At 45.1% G+C, this 22,183-nt stretch overlaps 1 protein-coding gene across 1 annotated transcript in view; it reads right to left on the bottom strand.

Annotated features, from left to right (window-relative positions):
* Positions 1–22,183, bottom strand: part of SYNJ2 (synaptojanin 2) — a 98,232-nt gene that overhangs the window by 55,332 nt on the left and 20,717 nt on the right. The window contains exons 3-4 of the mRNA XM_077813267.1: positions 6,964–7,234; positions 4,307–4,532 (exon numbers count right to left, since the gene is read on the bottom strand). Of these exons, the coding sequence (XP_077669393.1) occupies positions 4,307–4,532; positions 6,964–7,234 (497 nt within the window). The remainder of the gene's footprint in view (positions 1–4,306; positions 4,533–6,963; positions 7,235–22,183) is intronic.

Genomic DNA, 22,183 nt, shown 5'->3' with positions numbered 1-22,183 from the left:
GGTCCTTCTGTATCCTATCCCTCCCCTCCAGCATATCTACCACTCCTCCCAGTTTAGTATCATTCGCAAATTTGCTGAGAGTGCAATCCACACCATCCTCCAGATCATTTATGAAGATATTGAACAAAACCGGCCCCAGGACCGACCCTTGGGGCACTCCACTTGATACCGGCTGCCAACTAGACATGGAGCCATTGATCGCTACCCGTTGAGCCCGACAATCTAGCCAGCTTTCTACCCACCTTATAGTGCATTCATCCAGCCCATACTTCCTTAACTTGCTGACAAGAATACTGTGGGAGACCGTGTCAAAAGCTTTGCTAAAGTCAAGAAACAATACATCCACTGCTTTCCCTTCATCCACAGAACCAGTAATCTCATCATAAAAGGTGATTAGATTAGTCAGGCATGACCTTCCCTTGGTGAATCCATGCTGGCTGTTCCTGATCACTTTCCTCTCATGCAAGTGCATCAGGATTGATTCTTTGAGGACCTGCTCCATGATTTTTCCAGGGACTGAGGTGAGGCTGACTGGCCTGTAGTTCCCAGGATCCTCTTTCTTCCCCTTTTTAAAGATTGGCACTACATTAGCCTTTTTCCAGTCATCCGGGACTTCCCCGGTTCGCCACGAGTTTTCAAAGATAATGGCCAATGGCTCTGCAATCACAGCCGCCAATTCCTTCAGCACTCTCGGATGCAACTCGTCCGGCCCCATGGACTTGTGCACGTCCAGCTTTTCTAAATAGTCCCTAACCACCTCTTTCTCCACAGAGGGCTGGCCATCTACTCCCCATTTTGTGATGCCCAGCGCAGCAGTCTGGGAGCTGACCTTGTTAGTGAAAACAGAGGCAAAAAAAGCATTGAGTACATTAGCTTTTTCCACATCCTCTGTCACTAGGTTGCCTCCCTCATTCAGTAAGGGGCCCACACTTTCCTTGGCTTTCTTCTTGTTGCCAACATACCTGAAAAAACCCTTCTTGTTACTCTTGACATCTCTCGCGAGCTGCAGCTCCAGGTGCGATTTGGCCCTCCTGATTTCATTCCTACATGCCCGAGCAATATTTTTATACTCTTCCCTGGTCATATGTCCAACAAGACATCTTCTTATATGACATATGACATCTTCTTTACAAGAAGACCAAAGCATCCCACACTTATTTGGGTGACGAGGTACTATACTATACTTGGTATGGTTTGCGGGGATTATATATTGCTTTAGAAGGCGAACATAGTGACATCTTTCTCTTTTTTCTGTTCCCTCTGCCCAGGGGTAAATTTCACGTACATGTGCACAAATCTGTGCGCTCCAACAGATATGTTTTCCAATGGACTAGGCACCAAAATTCCAATCTTCAAAAAATAGATTCTCAAGCTTTGAGGGCAGAGTTTTGTATATTTGCTCCTCAAAACGTTGAAAACTGTTGACCAAGTTTAGAGGTGATGTTTTGTATGTTGGAAGTTATGGCCTTCTCATTTATCTCTGTTCTCCCATATAGATGTACCTCTTTGTGAACATTAAAATCTGCATTTGTTTAAAACTATCGTTCTTTTGGCTGGGAGTAGCTTCCAAAAAGGAAAGAGAGGCTGTAGCTGAATACGAAAGTGCTCATTTCAGCAGACATAGGAGGTCTCAGGTTCTTCAGGGTCCAGTGCTTTTTGTTTATTTTAAATGTAGCAAACCCAGCAGTAAACATATGACTGCCTTTCCTTGTTTGCTTTGCAGTTGTAGCTGTGTTGGTCTCAGGATATTAGAGATCAGCTTTCAAAGCTTTCTTCATGTTCTGAAAAAGACAAGTTTGAAAGCTTGTCTCTTTCACCAACATACGTTGGTCCAGTAAAAGATATTACCTCACCCACCTTGTCTCTCTATTATTTAGCTTTGTCATGTTAATTTAGGGACCCAGATCAAATTAACACATTTCACCCTCGTGTTTGTTATCAGCACCAGTTGGAATTAGGGTTTCCACCTTTCTGCTGGGCAAACTTGAAGCCTAAAGTCCTGCCTTATCCCCTCTTATCAAACCACACCCCATATGCAAAGCCAAGTCTATCCCAATGGGGATGTACTGGAATTTGCCTCCTGGCCACTGACCAGATGACAGCTTCTCTCTTTGTCCTCTTTGCTCTACTTAGTTGGCTGGAGGAATTTTTTAAATCTCTCACCCACTTTCTGGTTTCTTTGTCATGCATCTTCCTTCTGACTAGTGCATTGCATTTCAAAGCTCCAGAACCTTTCCCTTATTATATTCTGGAGATTATTATGGTATCTGAATGCTGACAACATATTAATTTAGCCTTGCAAAAGTCCTGGGGGTAGGAAGTTGTTAGTATCCCTTTTTACAGATGGAAAAATTGTGACACAAAAAATTATGACGCCACCCTGAAAACACTTATCCATAAATTAACCATGTGCATGCACATTGTCCTGGGACTACTTATGCAGGTAAGTGCTTGCAGGATCCACGGCTAAGTGACCTGCTTAGGGTCACAAAGGAAGTCTTCGCAAAAAGAAAAGGAGTACTAGTGGCACCTTAGAGACTAACCAATTTATTTGAGCATAAGCTTTCGTGAGCTACAGCTCACTTCATCGGATGCATTCAGTGGAAAATACAGTGAGGAGATTTATATACACACAGAACATGAAAAAATCGGTGTTATCATGTGTCTTCACCACAAGACCCCTTTCCTCTTAAGGAGATTAAGGCCAGGTCCACACTAGAAACATTTGAAAGTATAATAATGTTGGCTAGGGATGTTATTTTTATGACATTTTTATGCCAGCAAAAGCCCTAGTATAGACACAGTTACACTGGGGGGAAAAAATGCTTTTGCTGGCACAGCTGATTTTGTTTCGTGAGCTAGTGTAAACTGTACTGGTTACAACACATTTTTGCCAGTAGAAGCAGTGTCTGTACCAGCAAATCTTTTCTAGTTGTAGTCTAGACTTAACAAAACAGACTTTAAAAAAAAAAAAAAAAAAAAAAGGCAAAAAAAAAGCATGGAATAAAGTTACATGAGCTTTCAAAAGAACTTCTGCTTTTTTTAGGATGACCAGATATCCCAATTTTATAGGGACAGTCTCAATATTTGGGGCTTTTTCTTATATGGGTGCCTATTACTCCTCAACCTCTGTCCTGATTTTTCACATTTGCTATCTGGTCACTCTAGCTTTTCTCCCACCTTCTCTTGCATGGGGAATCAGTCGTACTTTAGAAGAAAAGTGCTTTAAAAAAAAGATTTTATTTTCAGAGCAAAATTCACAGTCATTTTATAATAACTGTATTTTAAAAACCTTCTTCTTGTGATGAAGCACTGGCCTCTTGATTGATTAAATACTTGGTGCCATTGAGAACCTTGTGGCTTATGTCAATGGTTCCCAAACTTTAGCAACCCCAGGACCCTCATTTTGATTTAAAAATATTTGTGGACCCCCCCAAGTCCCCCCCCACTCAGCCCCAGATCCTGCCCCCACTCCACCCCTTCCCCCAAGGCCCCATCCCCGGCCCACCTCTTCCTGCTGCCAATCCACCCCTGCCCCTCCTCTTCCCCACCTCTTTCTGCCCCCTCCCTCAAGCACGCCCCCTCTCTGCTCCTTCCCTCCCTCCAGACGCCTCCTGAATGCCGCTGAACAGACGTTCCCCAGCGTGCAGGAGGCACTGGGAGGGAGGGAGGGGGAGGAGTTGAGGGATGGAGGGGGAGGAGTGGATCGGCGGGGCCAGCGGCCCTAGACATGATTCTGCCCCCTTCCCTGAGCACAGCCCATCCCTGCTCCTCCCCCACCTCCCGCAAGCCACTGAACAACTGCTCCCCAGAGTGCAGGAGGCACTGGAAGGGAAGGGGAGGAGTTGAGGGAGGGAGGTAGAATAGTTGATCAGCGGGGCCGGCAGGCCCCCTGGAGTACCCTTGTGGACCCGCAGGGGTCCACGGACCCCAGTTTGAGAAATGGTGGTTTATGTGTTGATTTTGCTCATGAGTGATTGTTGCTCAAGACAGGAATTTCTGAATCCACTGAAAAATGCACATTTATAATTTGACAGAAGCCTGGGGAGCTAGAGCTTCCACAGTGGGAAATAAATCAAAAACATAAGTTACGAGTGCCCAAGAAGCTAGAAGTACAGAAGGAGAACTGATTGCGTAGGAGCTTAATGAGCGAGAGTGAAGAGACACTTCATGCATAACAGCATCTTAAAACATTGCATGCAGAAAGCATTTGCCGAGCTCCTCTGATTCTTGCCGTAAACGATTCCCCAATTATACACTGATGTACTGAATTATTTAGTATCATAGGATCCATTCAGTCATTTACCTGCTCTGTCTCAACAAAATTAGATACGTGTCCATCATCACTGACCCCTCGAATGTGAAACCTGGCCCCAGCTCGTTCGCAGCTGATCCGGGAAATGAGGCAGACCTTCGCCTTCTTGTGAGAGGCATAAACCGTGTGGATGTCCACTATGCCACAGATCACTTTTAGCAGCCAGTCGGAGCAGCTCACCTGGTTGTGTTTAAAGGGCACATGCAGCAATTGGTTCCTGCAAGATTCAACAGAGCATAGATTCATTTACTCAAAAAATGAGAGAGAGAAACAAGTTGTACCCCACATTGTTCACTAATTAAAGCTTATAATAGGAGGTTATTCCTTTTTTATTGCACCTCACTTTATCTGAAACTAATAATTAATAGATGGCAATCCTGGTGAAGGCCATAATTCACAGAAACTGGGAGATTTTAACAGGGTGACAGCCACCATACTTTTGCCCATGTGTCCAGAAGACTTTGCCCCGGCCATACAAGTTCATATGCAAATCTCACCTTTCCCAATTTTCTGATCTCTGGAAACATGCTGGTGGTCATTAAAAGGCTCTTACCTAAATTACAGTGTTGTCCAACTAACTCGTTCAGGCAGTGCTGCCTGGAACCTGGTCTACACTATAGTTCCAACAGGTTTTAAAACTGGTTTAGCAGAACTCTTTTTAAAATCTGTTGGAATTTTAAGGACGTTTTCCCAGCATAGACCAGGCCTAAAAGTGAAAGGAACTGTTACAAACTGAGTTCTGCATGGTTTACAATGGAAGTATTACCTTTGTGGGTTTTTTTGTTTTTTTTTTTTAAAGCAAGCCAGTCTGTGACCAGGTCTGAGAGGCATGCATAGTTTCTCCAACGTACTTCCATCAGACATCAGCAATTCCCTATTACAGTTACTATACCAGTGGAATTCTACTAAAGATTTGCGCTTTGCAAAGCAAAGAATTTGAAAAAGGTGAAGAATTGTTCTACTATTTTTATATAGCACAGCTAAAAAACAGCTACAAAAGAATTACATTTTCCTCATTCCTTCCATATCTCCATGTAAAAAGAAAATCTACCCATCTTATCCAAGGCAAACTCCAGTAGGATTTCTTTATTGGAGTTCATGTTACAAGGTCCACAGATGGCACTGCCTACAGTTAAGGTTGCCTGACACTGTTATAAGAACCTTTTTTCAGCTGTTTTTATTTTTTTCCCAAACTTTGGAAATTGGGGATGAAATTTTCCATGCTAGTGGCCTATCTTGGGGTTTTTTTAAATTTCACATTATACATAATGTTTCACATATTCATATTAGAAATACAAGGGATCTTATGTTAGACAACATATAAAAGCATAGGGCTTCCACATAAACTAAGATTAATCTAGCGAGACACAATAGATTGATACAGAAAGCAGATGTGCCACTGAATTCAAATATGTATCTTCTGAGAGCAAACTATCAAAAGAAAGCCTTTAACAACTGTATATATTGTACTATTTCTATATTAAAGATAGACCTCTAATTTGGCAGTTTAATTCTGTTGGAACACAGCTGGTTTGCTGTGTCAGCTGTTCCATGAGGAAGGCACACACAGCACAGTTGAAACTGGGTTTTATATTGCACTATTCTGAACTAAACACCACTTATCAGGTGAAATCCCATCCCAGCTGGAGAGATTATTTACCAAATTGAATTCCTCTGCCTTATCTGTTAATCATCTGTTACAACCCTGTTCAGCTATTGATATTTACCTATTGCCGGCCACAAGAAGTATTTCACACTAGCAGCGTAATTCTGCCAAAGTATTACTTTTCACATGCATTATATAACTTCTTATTTATTTCCAGTACAGTTTAGCTTCCTATGTGACTTCCTACCATTAAAAAAAAAACAACATACCAGATGAGGAGGATTGGAGTACCCTATCAAAACTGGTAGGATAAACAAACTGAACTCCCTCTGCAGCAGGCCCACATAGGAAGGATCCTCGTTTCTATGTATTTTTTTCCATTCAACCAATCTTTGCTGCAGTGAGACATATTTTTTACTTTGTTTTTAAAACTGTGTTACTCAGTAAATAAAATAAGTGCACATCACACTAACTCCTCTGGTATGTTATGTGCAATGGTTTGATTACAGTTTTAATTACAAATTAATTGATTAACATAGATATTTGCAATGTAAAAACTAGGGTACATTACTGCAATGTTAATTTAGAGACTTTAAACCCACAAGAATTAGGAAATAACACATAATGCAGCAGAAGTGATGTATGAGCACAAGTACAGGTTTTTACCACATTAACGATGCTTGTTAAACAAATAATTAAAAAAAAAAAAGCCTTGGGAAGTAAACTACTTATCACATATAAAGAAATGTATTTATACTGTATGCAGTAAATATAGCAAATATATTTTTTCTTTCTAGAAAAACCAGAAACTCCAATTATTAAATCTGCTTTTGCAGCTAGATTACATAAATAAGCTAGATGTTAGTGGCTCAACCCTGATTGACCATGAATCTGCCAGAGCACATGCCCTGTAAAGTAAAATGTTAGTTACGCAAAACGAATCTAAGTTTAAATCTATAGCTTTATTTTTCTCCAGGGTTATAGGAGATTGAGAGGGAAGCCAGGCTTAACTAAAGACTTGGAGATAACATGCAGTACTAACCAGAAGAAGGAGTTACCAGATTCATAGTCATTATCACCCTGCTTCTGGGCCCGCACTGTCAGGTCAAAGTTTGAGCCTGCATTTGGCCAGGAGAAATAGAACATCCCAGAGTTCAGGATTTTCTTAAGGGCATTAACACGATCCTCTTCCTTGGTTTCTTCCTGGAGGGGACAGAAATCTGTTGCGGTGATTTTGTAAACTTCAGCATCCAGGATTTTTCCCACCGATGTACAGCCTGTCACCAGGACCAGAAAATGCAGCCGCATGTTACCTAGAAGGTGACAGTTACATAAGAATTATATAGAAACACAAGCTATGCCATTCCAAATCAGCCCAGCAATCTGTCATGTCTGCTGTCCTGCCTCCAGCCATCAGTATCTCTTGCTTCAGAGGAAATAAAACCTATGCTGCGTGTGGCTAACATGAGATCACAATATCTATAAGGTTTCAGAGTAACAGCCGTGTTAGTCTGTATTCGCAAAAAGAAAAGGAGTACTTGTGGCACCTTAGAGACTAACCAATTTATTTGAGCATGAGCTTAAAGTAGCTCACGCTCAAATAAATTGGTTAGTCTCTAAGGTGCCACAAGTACTCCTTTTCTTTTTGCGAATATCTATAAGGATAAGTTAAGTTAAAAAGACAATGTAGTTATGACACACATTTAAGAAGCAGCAACATTTCACAGACCAACCAATTTATTTGAGCATCTCTAAGGTGCCACAAGTGCTCCTTTTCTTTTTGCGAATACAGACTAACACGGCTGTTACTCTGAAACATTTCACAGACCGTAAACTTTTCTACTCTTCCCTCTGTTATCGTGAAAGCTGGCCCTGTGCAGGGGCCCAGGACAAAGCCTATTTTGAGGGTTTAAGTGGGATTGGCCCTGGTGCTGGTTCACCGCACAGGGGCAAATTTCACCCTTGCACGGCAGGCAGTTTTCTTAGTGTGCAATGCATTTGTTTCAGGTGAAACCCTGCGATAAAACATCAGTTACATTGAAGCTTTTAGCTCAAACAGAGTAATAAAATGCAAACATCACCCATGCTGGCAGAACAGAGTCCCGTTTACTCATACAAGGCTCCTGAAGGCTTTTGTTCCAATTAGCATGAATGCAATCGGTTAATGCAGTGGTGACCTGGAGCCGGTTTGCTAGAACCGGTTGTTAAATTTAGAAGCCCTTTTAGAACCGGTTGTTCCGCGAGGGACAACCGGTTCTAAAAGGGCTTCTAAATTTAACCGGCCAAAAGTGGGTGCTCCAGCCCTGGAACACCCAAGGGGAAAATTTGGTGGGTGCAGAGCACCCATCGGCAGCTCCCTGCCCACCCTAGCTCACCTCTGCTCCGCCTCCTCCCCGAACGCGCCGCCCCGCTCTGCTTCTCCGCCCCCCCCAGCTTCCCATGAATCAGCTGTTTGCGCGGGAAGCTGGGGCAGGCTGAGAAGCAGGCGGCGGCTTCCACTCAGGCCCAGGGAGGCGGAGGTGAGCTGGGGCAGAGGGGCACGAGGAGAGCTGCCCGCGCCGTAGCAGGTAACCCGGTGGGGAGGGCACACAGGGGAACCGCTCCCCGCCCCAGCTCACCTCCGCCTCCCTCAGCCTGAGCAGGAAGCCGCCACCTGCTTCTCAGCCCTCCCCAGCTTCCTGCTGAACAGCTGATTCGCGGGAAGCCGGGGGGGCGGGGCAGAGAAGCAGGGCAGGGTGGTGCATTCAGGGGCAGAGGCGAGCTGGGGCCAGGTGCGGGGCAGGGAGCTGCCGGTGGGTGCTCTAGCCCTGGAGCACCCAGGGAGTCAGCACCTAAGGCGCCACTTTTGATGTGATCAGCGGGGGAGCGGCCACTCCCCCTGCTCCCCGCCCTAGCTACGCTCCCTTGCCCCTAGGAGCCAGAGGGACCTGCCGGATGCTTCCTGGGAGCTGCCCCAGGTAAGCACCTCACCTCGCCCCCCAGCAGGTGCCTCTAGCTCTTAGGGGTGGGGTGGGCACCCACTACGGTGGCCCACAAGACCCTCCTGCCCAGTTCCGGGGGCAGTCAGAGGACAGGGGAGGTGGGTGGATGGGGCAGGTGTCCTGAGGGGGGCGTCAAGGAACGCAGGGGGGTTGGATGGGGCGAGGAGGGAACCCGTTGTTAAGATTTTGGCAGCTCATCACTGGGTTAATGTACAGAAAGATTGAGGCCTTGTCTACCCTACACAGTTTGGTCTGCAAAAGGCAGCTTTTGCCGACAACACAGTGGAGGTGTACGCGCTACAATGCTACTTTTGTCGGCAAAACTCTCCTGTTTTGCTGACAAAATAAAACCACCTCGACGAGAGGCACAAAGCTTTTGGTGGCAAAGTTAAAGCAACAAAGCGTCAGTGTAGATGCTGCCGTTCATTATGTTAACTTAACTGGCCTTCCCCAGTATCCCACAATGCCCGCCATGACCACTCTGCTCACTATTTTGAGCTTGGCTACCCTGCAGGCATGCACCCCTCCCCTTTCAAAGCTTTGGTAAGTTCTGACAGCTGAGTGTGCCGCTCTGGCAGCAAAGAGCAACTTGGAATCCTGCTCTCCCCTGCACTAGGAACACAGCGGCCGGCAGGTTGCTACTACCTGGGGAGAAGGGGGGAGGGACTGCTGTGCTGAGCCAGGATGGGAGGGGGAGGCTGACGTGTGGGGGTGTCCCCTTACCCCTGCCTCAGGATTGATTGCTGTCTGAACTTAAAAAGACAGCATGCCAACACACCCACTCTCCCCCAACAAGAACTCTGTCTCTCTCACATACACACTCCCCCAACATACAATCTGTCTCTGTCTCTCCCCTGATACGCCCGACACACACTCCCTGTCACACACTCTCCTCCTTCCTCCTCCCCATACACACTTCAGTTGAAAAGCAGCTGGCAACGTAGTAGGATGCCCATGGAACAATGGGATTGAGAAACTTGCATCATGTGATGCTGTACCTGCCCATGAAACATTGGAAACCCTCCGCAACGCACCCTGCAGCCAGTTGCACAGTGGGATAGTTACCACAATGCACTGGTCTCTGTGTAGATGCAACAGCTCCTAATGTGGATGCGCTCCACCGACACAAGGAGCATAGTGTGGACGTGCAACAGCAGTTTAATTAAAGTGGTGGCTGTACATTGGCATAACCTTTGTCTACAAAACTCTGTAGCATAGACATAAGTCAGCAGTAGGGAATCAGGCTTTCGATAAAAAGGCCTTGAGCACTTAAACTCCCCACGACTCTTACTTTCAGACATCAGATCAGGTGAGAAAACCTGCCTTAAGAGGGATATTTGGGGAGCCCTGAACATTTGTGTGGGACTTCAGCATGAAGCACGAGACTGTCTGAATCTACTCATGCTGTTCTGCAGAGTTTAGTTCACAATAAAGGCCAATGTAGGTGGTTATTTATAAAAAGTTATTTTCATAGTGTTTCTTTCTGTTAACAAGGGTACACCATGTTCCCATTCTTGTGTGTGTGTGGGGAAGGGGTTGTTAAGCACATATGTTATGTTTTCTTAGCTAGTACTACAGCTTTGAGTGTTAGAAATGGTAACCCTATATTTTATTCCCACTTACTTTGCAACTGACTATGCATAAAGGATTAAAACGAGGAGATTACATCCATTAGCTTAATGGTGAACCACACTTGATCACACACTATTCTGTGGCATCTAATAGAGAGGATCCAGAAAAATATTCCTTGTTCTGGGTTGCTTACAGACTATGAGCCAGGTCCTCACCTGGTGTAAATCAGTGTAGCGCCTCTGAAGTCAACAGAGCTATGCTGATTTACATCAGCGGAGGATCTGGCCCACAGTGAGGAGTTTGGGGGCAGCATTAAGTGATCCTGTAAAGAAACACAAATAAACACAAATTGTTCTAGTCAGTTTCAGCATGAGGGAGGTGGCCCTGACAAACTGATGGCTGCCTGGTGGGTGTGACAGATATGGCAATTTCTGCCAATATCTTTGGGTGTATCTACTGTATTAAGTTTATGTATCATTGTGGGCCAGGGACTGTATAGAATACCATGGGGGAGGATGACCACAGCTCCTTCAGGAACTAAGAACAGTGTGGGGTGATTAGGCAAATTCACTCAGGTAGTCAATCCTCCAAAGTACCACCATCACTTGAGATGCTCACATACACTCGTTCAAACTGGATTCTCCAGAGACCAAAAGACAAAGAAAGGACTTTTGGATAAAAGGTCTGAGTTTAAGCTGACTCAGAGACTTCTTTCTGATCCAGCAAATGGACAGGATCTTCTGTCCAGGGGAGTCCCCAGTTCTTTTTGGGAAAAAGTTGGAAGGGCTTTGAGGCCCCATAAGACTGATGGGTGACTTCTGGTAAGCTTTTAGCATGCGTCTACAAATTTCTATGTTTTTATATGTTTTCTCTATAACGCTTTCACCTTAAGAATAAATATGCCTGCTTATTAAGAACCGTATAGCAATTTGTGACTGCTGGCAATTGCAGTTGTTCATAGCCTTTAAAGAGAAATCAAAGCACAGATGCTGGCCTGTTTAGGCAGTCTGGCTTGCTGGGGATATCAAGCATCAGCAGGAACTCTGAAAACCCAGTCTGCAAAACCCCTGATCAGGAGGGAGAGAGATTCAGGTTTCTGCCCAAGAGAGGTGGTGGCCAAGGAGCCGGGAGCCTAGAGAAAACACTCGAGGGACAGTTGCCCTGAATTGTGACAACAGGAATGCTGAGACAAAAGGGATTTTAGATCTAAAACAGGATCTCATGCAAAAGTTTTCACTGGCTGCTGGGATCCTAATCTTTTTTATAGGGATCATAGCCAGAAGGGATCGAAGGGAAAGGCAGTGTCAGACTAGGAAAAATTAAGTTCAAATCTAATAGTACTTAAAAAAAACCAAACAAACCCATAGCAGGGTGCATTGTGAACAGCTCATTGTTACTGAAACATCTGACCATGTGAGGGGAGACGCTCTGACAGGCAACACCAGGTGCTTCAGACTTATCTTTAAAGTTGTATGCAGTGGTGGTGTAACCACGTCGGTCCCAGAATATTAGAGAGGCAAGATGAGAGGCTTGCTGCTACCATGGGCTGCGTGGACATGCCCAAAGTTATGCCAAGCAATGCTCCACCCTGTGGAGCCACCAGGATTGGAAGGGTGAAAAGATGGCTTAAAGCCACAATAGCGCCCCACAGCTGTGAGCTTTAGATGTATAGCACAGAATCTAAGGTGACCAGATATCCCAAAATTAGAGGCTTTGTCTTCTACAGGCAACCTATTACCTCCCCTCCTGATTCCTCACACTTGCTATCTTGTCACCCTAACAGAATCTAACCCAAGATACTTTACTATTTCTTTGCCAGAGATATTAGCCTATCTTTTTTTTTAAATAGGAAAGCACCTGAGATGTGCAACCTCTACCCTAGGGCCCCAGATGTTTGGGAAGGGCCTCATCCTGTTCCCATTGAAGCACTGTGTCTAGAAGACAGGTCATTAGCTGGTCATGGTCCACACTAGATGGGAGCCTAGGGTTGACCAAAATCAGCTAACATGTTTTTAAACATTACTTGCCCTGTCTACAATAGGTGTGATGTCCTGTTTAAAATCATGTTTGTGAATATCCTATTTTCCTAGTCTAGACATGGCCTAGTGATTTTGCCATGGACTGCAATAAGAGCCAGAGCAGGCCCATGATATGCAGTTTAAGCACTCTCTACTGTAAGGCTTCTCTGTTAACTTTAAAGGTATTAGAGCAGGGGTCAGCAACCTTTCAGAAGTGGTGTGCCGAGTCTTCATTTATTCACTTTAATTTAAGGTTTTGCGTGCCAGTAATACATTTTAACGTTTTTTTTAGAAGGTCTCTCTCTATATTATATAACTAAACTATTGTCGTATGTAAAGTAAACAAGGTTTTCAAAATGTTTAAGAAGCTTCATTTAAAATTAAATTAAAATACTGATCTTACGCCACCGGCCCGCTCAGCCCGCTGCCAGCCTGGGGTTCTGTTTACCTAGGCCAGCAGCAGGCTGAGCAGGGCCTGCGGCCGGGACCCTGGCTGTCAATGGGCAGGCAGCCAGAACTCCAGACCGGCAGCGGGCTGAGCGGCTCAGCCCACTGCCGGTCTGGGGTTCTGTCTGCCAGCTCCTGCCAGCTAGGGTCCCAGCTGCTGGCCCCGCTCAGCCCGTTGCCAGTCTGGGATCCTGGCCCTGCCCACATAGAGTGGATACCTACCTTCTCCCTGGTTCTATCCCATTCTCTTCCTCTCTCTGCACTGAGCTGAGGGTGGGAGTGCACTGAGCACAGGGCTGGGGATGAAGGAGCAGGCTGGGGGTTGGGGTGTAGGGTCTGGCCAGGAGCTAGAATGAAGGAGGGGGCTCAGGTTTGGGGTAGGAGCTTTGGGTGTGGAGTGCTTACCTGGGCAGCTCCCATTTGGTGTGGGGCTGCAGATGGGAATGGGGGGGGGTTTGCAGGAGCTCCCATTTGGTGCTCAGGGTGGGGGTTGGAATGTGGGGGGTGCAAGAGTCAGGCATGGAGGGCTGGGTATGTGTGGGGGTGCAGGAGTCAGGGCAGGGGGATGGGGGCGTGTGAGGAGGGTGCAGGAGTCAGGGCATGTGGGGGCTGGGTATGTATGAGGGGGGTGCAGGGGTCAGGACAGAGGGCTAGGGGCATATGAGGGGGGTGCAGGGGTCAGGGCAGAGGGCTGGGGGTGTGGGCTAGGGTCTTGGGGGTGCTCCCAGCCCCCTGCCCAGAGCAGCTCACGGCAGGGGGCTGGAGGGGATATGCCCTGATTCCACCCCCGTTCCCCACCTCCTCCCTGGAGCAGCAAACGCGCTGAGCCTCCGCTTCTCCCCCTCCCGTGCAAGGGCCGTCAGCTGATCGGCAGCAGGGAGGGAGAGAAGGGGCAGGAACCCAGCACACTGGGGGAAGAGGCGGGGGAGGGAGGAGCTTGCCTGCCCTGCAGCAGCAGCTGGCAGGACCAAGCTTCTTCACCCTGCCCCCATGGGGAGCAGAGAAGAGCAGGCTGGGGCGGGCAGGATTTTTAACGGCACGCTGCTGCCTGCCGGGGTCCCGGCCTGGGTTCGAGAGCAGGCTGAGCAGGGCCGGCGGCTGGGACCCGGCAGGCAGCAGCGTGCCATTAAAAATCGGCTCGCGTGCCGTCTTTGGCACGCGTGCCACAGGTTGCCAACCCCTGTATTAGAGAAACAAGGTGGGTGAGGCAACATATTTTACTGGACCAACTTCTGTCGGTGAGAGAGAGAAGCTTTCGAGTTTACACAGAGCTTTTCTTCAGGTCTGGGAAACTTACATGTAAGCTCTCAGCCTAGGTTGATGGACTTGGGCTCACAGGGCTTGTGCTTCTGCACTAATAATAGCTGTGTAGACATTGCAGCTGGGGCTCTGAAGCTCACACCCCACCCCGCCCTAGGCATCAGAGTGAAATCTGGAACTTAGAAGTGCGGTCTGCACAGCTAGCCCTGCAGGCCCAAGTCTGTCGTCCCAGGCTGGAGGGTCGCTCTGCCACGAGCTCTGTAGACATACCCTCTTAGGCAGCCCTGAAGGCCTCTCTAATTTACAGCAGCCTCTCAAGGCTACATTATGGGCCACAGCACACTCCAGACTCTCCAGTGCTGTGGCCCTGACCCTCCAACATGCCACCTACACCAGAGCTTGCAAAGGGGTCCGCAGGAGGCAGCCTTAAGGCTGTCTCACAAAGCCTATCCTAGGGGAATCCTCACCAGATGGAGGTGGAGCTTTGACAGTCCTAGGCCACTCTGGCCCTTTTATGTGAGGTACAGGGGACAGTGTGGAGGTGAAGATCTCGCCTCTCAAGCTTTCAGAAACATGCACAATAATAAGAATGTTATCAATATAATACCATTCTCAAACTGTAAATCATGTCTCTTTCAAGCCTCAAAACCACCAGATAGTCTCCATTCATGAAAAACCAAGCCCTCAGAGACAGACTTACTGTACTTTCCACCCTTAAAAAAACCCAAAACATTCAACTCTTCTTTTTCAGGGTTCAGATGCTTGGTGGGTCACCAGCTAGTTTCCCACACTCATTACATTTTCTGTGTGCGCGCAATATATATATTATATATATGCATATGCTGTTTAGCATCTGGTCATGAACATTTTGATGCAGCTTCCTCCTTACTCGCTCCACCCCTTTCCTTCTTTGCCAACACTTTCAGCTTAGCCTTGGAAATGCTCTTCTCTCAGTTCTAAGAAAACTTGCTCCCCGTGTTATCTCACTCCTGGGCCTTTCCCCAAGCACAGGCTGCCAATTTCCCCTCCCCAAAGCGGTCTCTAATTACATCTGCTGCATTTGTGATGCAAGCCTAGACTGAACTATGTCCATTCGTCATTTCACTTAGACATTTTGTTGGACTGAAAACACAGTCCCAGAGAATAAAACAAAAGCTTTATTTACCCAAGCATGCTGTTTGAAATACCATTTTGTGTGGCAATAGCAGCATTACCAGCTGCAGGGCCAACCCCTCTAGTTACCGTACTTAACAGGAGCAGACAGGCCATACAAGTCTGATTATAACAACTATTAGTATATCTCATTCTGAAGCCAGCAATAAATCAAAATCCAACTTTATTTATTTCCAGCTAATTTTTTTTTTTTTTTTTAAATGTGATTCCTCTTCTGGTATATATCACTTCAAGTAACCACCCTGCCACCCACCACCCCCCCGGGCCTTTTTTTAAATAATTGCTTTAATGTGAGAATAACTACTCAGCTTTTGGGCTCTGATCCTACAAAGACTTATGCATGTGCTTAACTTTAAGGACAGGAATAGTTTCACTGAAGCAATGGGACTACCCACATACTTAAAATCAAGCACACACAAGTCTTTTCAGGGTTTCAGCCTTAGGCTTTGTCTACACTGGCAAATAAAAGACAGAGTAACAGCCGTATGGAGTGGAAATCTATCAACTGCATGAAAAAACTTGTACAGATACAGACAGACATCATCTTCCTTTCCAAATGCAAACAGATGGGCATCGTACCAAAAGGACTGAAGGTAAAAAATCCATTACAATTGACATACCACACAGACTATGCTGACAGCTTGTGCCACACGCTCTCAGAGAAACTGCGGAACCACCTGATCAACATCCTCTACAGCAAACAGGGAAAGATAAAGAATGAGCTCTCAAAAATGGATACTCTCATAAAAAACCAGCCTTCCACACAAACTTCCTCGTGGCTGGACTTTACTAAAACTAGACAAGCCATTTACAACACACACTTTGCTTCTCTACAAAAGAAAAAGGACACTAAACTTTCTAAACTACTACATGCCACAAGGGGCCACAGCAATGGTTCCCTCAACCCACCCAGCAATATTGTTAACCTATCCAACTATACTCTTAGCCCAGCAGAAGCAGCTGTCCTATCTCGGGGCCTCTCCTTCTGCCCCTCCACCCCCACGAACATGATACAGTTCTGTGGTGACCAAGAATCCTATTTTGGTCGTCTCCGACTCAAGGAATATTTCTAACATACCTCTGAACAACATACTAATCCACAGAGCTCCTACCAACACTACAAAAAGAAGGATTCTAGGTGGACTCCTCCTGAAGGTCGAGACAGCAGACTGGACTTCTACATAGAGTGCTTCCGCCAACGTGCACGGGCTGAAATTGTGGAAAAGCAGCATCACTTGCCCCATAACCTCAGCCGTGCAGAACACAATGTCACCCACAGCCTCAGAAACAACTCTGACATCATAATCAAAAAGGCTGACAAAGGAGGTGCCGTTGTCATCATGAATAGGTCGGAATATGAACAAGAGGCTGCTCGGCAGCTCTCCAACACCACTTTCTACAAGCCATTACCCTCTGATCCCACTGAGGGTTACCAAAAGAAACTACAACATTCGCTCAAGAAACTCACTGAAAAAGCACAAGATCAAACCCGCACAGACACATCCCTGGAACCCCGACCTGGGATATTCTATCTACTACCCAAGATCCATAAACCTGGAAACCCTGGGCGCCTCATCATCTCAGGCATTGGCAACCTGACAACAGGATTGTCTGGCTATGTAGACTCCCTCCTCAGGCCCTACGCTACCAGCACTCCCAGCTACCTTCGAGACACCACTGACTTCCTGAGGAAACTAAATCCATCGGTGATCTTCCTGATAACACCATCCTGGCCACTATGGATGTAGAAGCCCTCTACACCAACATTCCACACAAAGATGGACTACAAGACGTCAAGAACACTATCCCCGATAATGTCCCAGCTAACCTGGTGACTGAACTTTGTGACTTTGTCCTTACCCATAACTATTTTACATTTGGGGACAACATATACCTTCAAATCAGCGGCACTGCTATGGGTACCCGCATGGCCTCACAGTATGCCAACATTTTTATGGCTGACTTAGAACAACGCTTCCTCAGCTCTCGTCCCCTAATGCCCTACTCTACTTGCGCTATATTGATGACATCTTCATCATCTGGACCCATGGAAAAGAAGCCCTTGAGGAATTCCACCATGATTTCAACAATTTCCATCCCACCATCAACCTCAGCCTGGTCCAGTCCACACAAGAGATCCACTTCCTGGACACTACAGTGCTAATAAACGATGGTTACATAAACACCACCCTATACCGGAAACCTACTGACCACTATTCCTACCTACGTGCCTCCAGCTTTCACCCTGACCACACCACACGATCCATTGTCTACAGCCAAGCTCTGCAATACAACCGCATTTGCTCCAACCCCTCAGACAGAGACAAACACCTACAAGACCTCCATCAAGCATTCTTACAACTACAATACCCACCTGCAGAAGTGAAGAAACAGATTGATAGAGCCAGAAGAATTCCCAGAACTCAGTTCTACTACAGGACAGGCCTAACAAAGAAAATAACAGAACGCCACTAGCCGTCACCTTCAGCCCCCAACTAAAACCCCTCCAACGCATTATTAAGGATCTACAACCTATCCTGAAGGATGACCCAACACTCTCACAAATCTTGGGAGACAGGCCAGTCCTTGCCTACAGACAGCCCCCCAACCTGAAGCAAACACTCACCAGCAACCACATACCACACAACAGAACCACTAACCCAGGAACCTATCCTTGCAACAAAGCCCGTTGCCAACTGTGCCCACATATCTATTCAGGGGACACCATCACAGGGCCTGACAACATCAGCCACACTATCAGAGGCTCATTCACCTGCACATCCACCAATGTGATATATGCCATCATGTGCCAGCAATGCCCCTCTGCCATGTACATTGGTCAAACTGGACAGTCTCTACGTAAAAGAATAAATGGACACAAATCAGATGTCAAGAATTATAACATTCATAAACCAGTCGGGGAACACTTCAATCTCTCTGGTCACGCGATTACAGACATGAAAGTTGCGATATTACAACAAAAAAACTTCAAATCCAGACTCCAGCGAGAGACTGTTGAATTGGAATTCATTTGCAAGTTGGCTACAATTAACTTAGGCTTGAATACAGACTGGGAGTGGCTAAGTCATTATGCAAGGTAACCTATTTCCCCTTGTTTTTTCATACCCCCCCCCCCAAGACGTTCTTGTTAAACCCTGGATTTGTGCTGGAAATGGCCCACCTTGATTATCATACACATTGTAAGGAGAGTGGTCACTTTAGATAAGCTATTACCAACAGGAGTGTGGGGGACCTGGATTTGTGCTGGAAATGGCCCAACTTGATTATCATGCACATTGTGAGGAGAGTGATCACTTTAGATAAGCTATTACCAGCAGGAGAGTGGGGTGGGGGGAGGTATTTTTTCATGCTTTGTGTGTATAAAAAGATCTTCTACACTTTCCACAGTATGCATCCGATGAAGTGAGCTGTAGCTCACGAAAGCTTATGCTCAAATAAATTGGTTAGCCTCTAAGGTGCCACAAGTACTCCTTTTCTTTTTGGGTGGAAAAAAAGCATTTAACGAACAAGATTTTACAGGAGGGTTTCCTAGGCTCTAAACAATTTCACTTGTATTATGCAGTAAGTCTCCACAAAAGAAAAGGCCACAGAAAGCTTCCTCTTTGAAAAAAATAAAATAAAATCAGTTTGTCACATGGCAAACTATTTCCTACAGTATGTGAACTGACGACAACCCGGGATTCTCACGGGATCATGGTTTACAAATTTTCCTGAGCCACAGATTGGCATTAATGCTGATATTTTGCCAGCAGAGAGAGAATGGCTTTAAGCCATGGAACTTACACGGAGAAAAAGATATACAGCAGATACTGTAATCATGAGGGGAGAGAAATGAAAATAAGACACACACTGACATCCCCCTAGGTCCATATGGTACTTCCCCCAATTTTTTATTTTCAAAACAGAGGAATAGTGTTAGCCTCACTAGCCTTAACTTTTCACATGTGTAGCTTTCTATCCATTTTATTTCTGTCATAATATTTTAATGTTGCATCCCTTGGGATTCCAAATAAAACTTCGATTGAACAAAAGTGTAAATAATGTGAACTACCATATTCATATAAATCAATCAACACTACATGATTTGTTTCATTTTTGATCCATCTTGCTGCATCAGCAATGTGCACATGTGCGAGGATCCAACTCTTAGGAGGAGCTGAACAGCAGTCAGAAGATTTATGCTTGTTTTACTGAATACACAAGCAGCAGAATTAAAAAACTACCGCAGATGAGACATAGACATTTGTTGCTTTACCAAATGTAACTGGCTTTAAGATTAGAAGAAGGTAGACAGTATTCCTTTAAGATCAGAAGAAAAATTAACCCAGAATCAATTCCCTGCAGTTTTCATTTGCTAGCAGTGCTAGTCAGAAGCAAACCTTGCACTCTGGGGACTACATGTACTCTAACTGTGGCCAGCCTTCATTTGTGGCCAGGAGGTTCCTTGCACACTGTGGAGGGACAGGCCAAAATCCAGCCCTATTTCTCAAACCAAAAAATCTTAGATGAGAAACGAATGCAAATAAGGTGGAAGAAAGAGGAAAAATATGGTTAAAGTTTCCTTTATATCAATATCCCAGGGCAGTAGAAGAAAGCATATTACATACTGCTTAAAGAGCTACAGAGTGCTTGATGCACAGAGAGAGCAGAAAAGAAACAATTTAAAGAAATCCAGAAAAGGAAACCTTAAAGAGTAATCAAAGAGCTCAAGGTCTTAATATGCACTTCACACTTGCACAAGCAACAATGCCAGCAGTGGACCTTTTAAAGTAGCTCTCACCTTAGAAACCCTGAATCTTCACTTAAATCGCTTTTTAAACAAAAATTAGAATTTACTTTACAAGTGGGGTAAAATCTACATTCCTGCTTCATTCCAGCCTTTACAACGCACTTGTAGAATGACATTTTCATCACTACAGTGCTAAAAGGTGTTTAGGAACACAGAAGCAGCCATAATGGATCAGACCCTGCCCAGTCTAGTCTGGTATCTTGTCTCCCACGATGGCCAGAATCGGATGCCTCAAAGTCAGATATAGAAAATAAGAATATTTGAGAAAGATGGAGGAGTGCACTTTCCATTTCACTAGAGCAAATACAAGAAAACAATCCTTTCAGAGATAATGAGATAAATTCTGAATACAGTTATCCTGGTGTAAATTTGATGTATAGTTACTGAGATCATTATGTAGCCCAGTGGTGAACCATAATAATCATAGTTGGCTTTAAAGAGGACCTTTTCAGCAAATGGGAAAACTCAGCTATTCACAGAAATATGTGCTGAATGCCCCACTTACCAGGCTGTGTGTGGGAGGGTGAGTCTGGGAGAACATTCAGCAAGACAATAAGACAAAATTAACTTTTATACTTTTTGTTCGACGCCTATGAAATCAGCTGCCTTGACCAAAGTTCAGCGAGGATACCACCAGGAAGCATAATTCTGGAACATCGCTGATAACAATAAATGTGGCTGCTGTATTAAACCTGCGTATATATGCCTCTTGTTATTCATTTTCTCCCACAGTGTGTCATAGGTTTCAAAGCTTTCTATTATGAAATACAGTAAAAAGGAGAAACTAGTCAATTTTCAATTCACATTGTTGTGAATACCTCAATCTACTCCTTTCTCTTTCCTTTTGCAAGTGAAATCACTCATGGTTTTTCACTCTCGTTATATGAAAATCCACAACCCAACCATCTCCTCCTAATTCAGTCTCTGCTATATTTCAAGGTAAGGTGACCAAAGCTGGGCACCGGACTCCTAATGAAAACATGTATCTCTGCTCGATAAAATACAGTATTTTTCAGAATTTTTTTTCTAGCCTTATGTTATTGCACCCAAGTATGCCATTTTCTTTTGTGAACTGCGGTTGTCCACTGGGCTTCATCAAGCTATCTTTGCTGACAATTTATACAGCAACTATCTGTATTGAGGGTTCTATTAATCTCCATTTTTATGGGTACTGAATTTAAATTAAACTTTTAAATAAAAAACCCTCCTCAGACTTACAGACTGAGGCCAGAAGGGACCATCATGATCATCTAGTGTCTGACCTCCTGCACATTGCAGGCCACAGAATCTCACCCATCCACTCCTGTAATAGACCCATAATCTATTTATATGGCTCCCAGACCTATGGTAGCCAAGTGCCTCATTGTCATCAACACACATATCCTCACCCCTTCTCTGTGAAGTACTATTATCCCCATTTTACAGACAGGGAGTTGAGGCTCAGAGAACAAGCAAAGTTTGTGGTGGTCACAACTAGAACTTGATCTCCCAAATCCCAACCCAGTGTTTTAACCACAAAACATTTCTTCGTCCCTCTAAGCAATGACGCTAGACTTTAAGGAGGCAATTTCTAAAGGCAAATGGAAGCTGGGCACCTATCTGCCCTTTGTGCCTGTGAATATCTCTCACTTATATTTTAACATATGTATACATACCCATACACAGAGAATGTTTCTCAGAAGAGAAATCTGTTATTTCATCAAATAAAGCAACCCCCATAGTTTGTAGTGTCCAGAATTTACCTTATACAGTACACATCTTTTACTGGCACTACTGCATCTGAACAGTGAGCTGTACAATACCATAAACCCAGCTTTAGCATACTGCTTAAAATAAACATCACTGCTAAACCTGCCTTGAGAAGCAAAACCTTGGCTGAAGCACAGCACAGAAACCTTCAGCTGTTAATGCTATTACAGCTCCTCCCAAACAAAAAGAAAACGGGGAATCTAGTGAGTCATCCAAATTGACGTAAATGCACACAAGTGAATGCTGTCACTT

This window comes from Eretmochelys imbricata, chromosome 3, assembly GCF_965152235.1.
Source record: "Eretmochelys imbricata isolate rEreImb1 chromosome 3, rEreImb1.hap1, whole genome shotgun sequence".
Lineage (NCBI taxonomy): Eukaryota > Metazoa > Chordata > Testudines > Cheloniidae > Eretmochelys > Eretmochelys imbricata.
The sequence above is the reverse complement of the archived record's forward strand: the minus strand, read 5'-3'. Positions and strand labels throughout refer to the sequence as shown.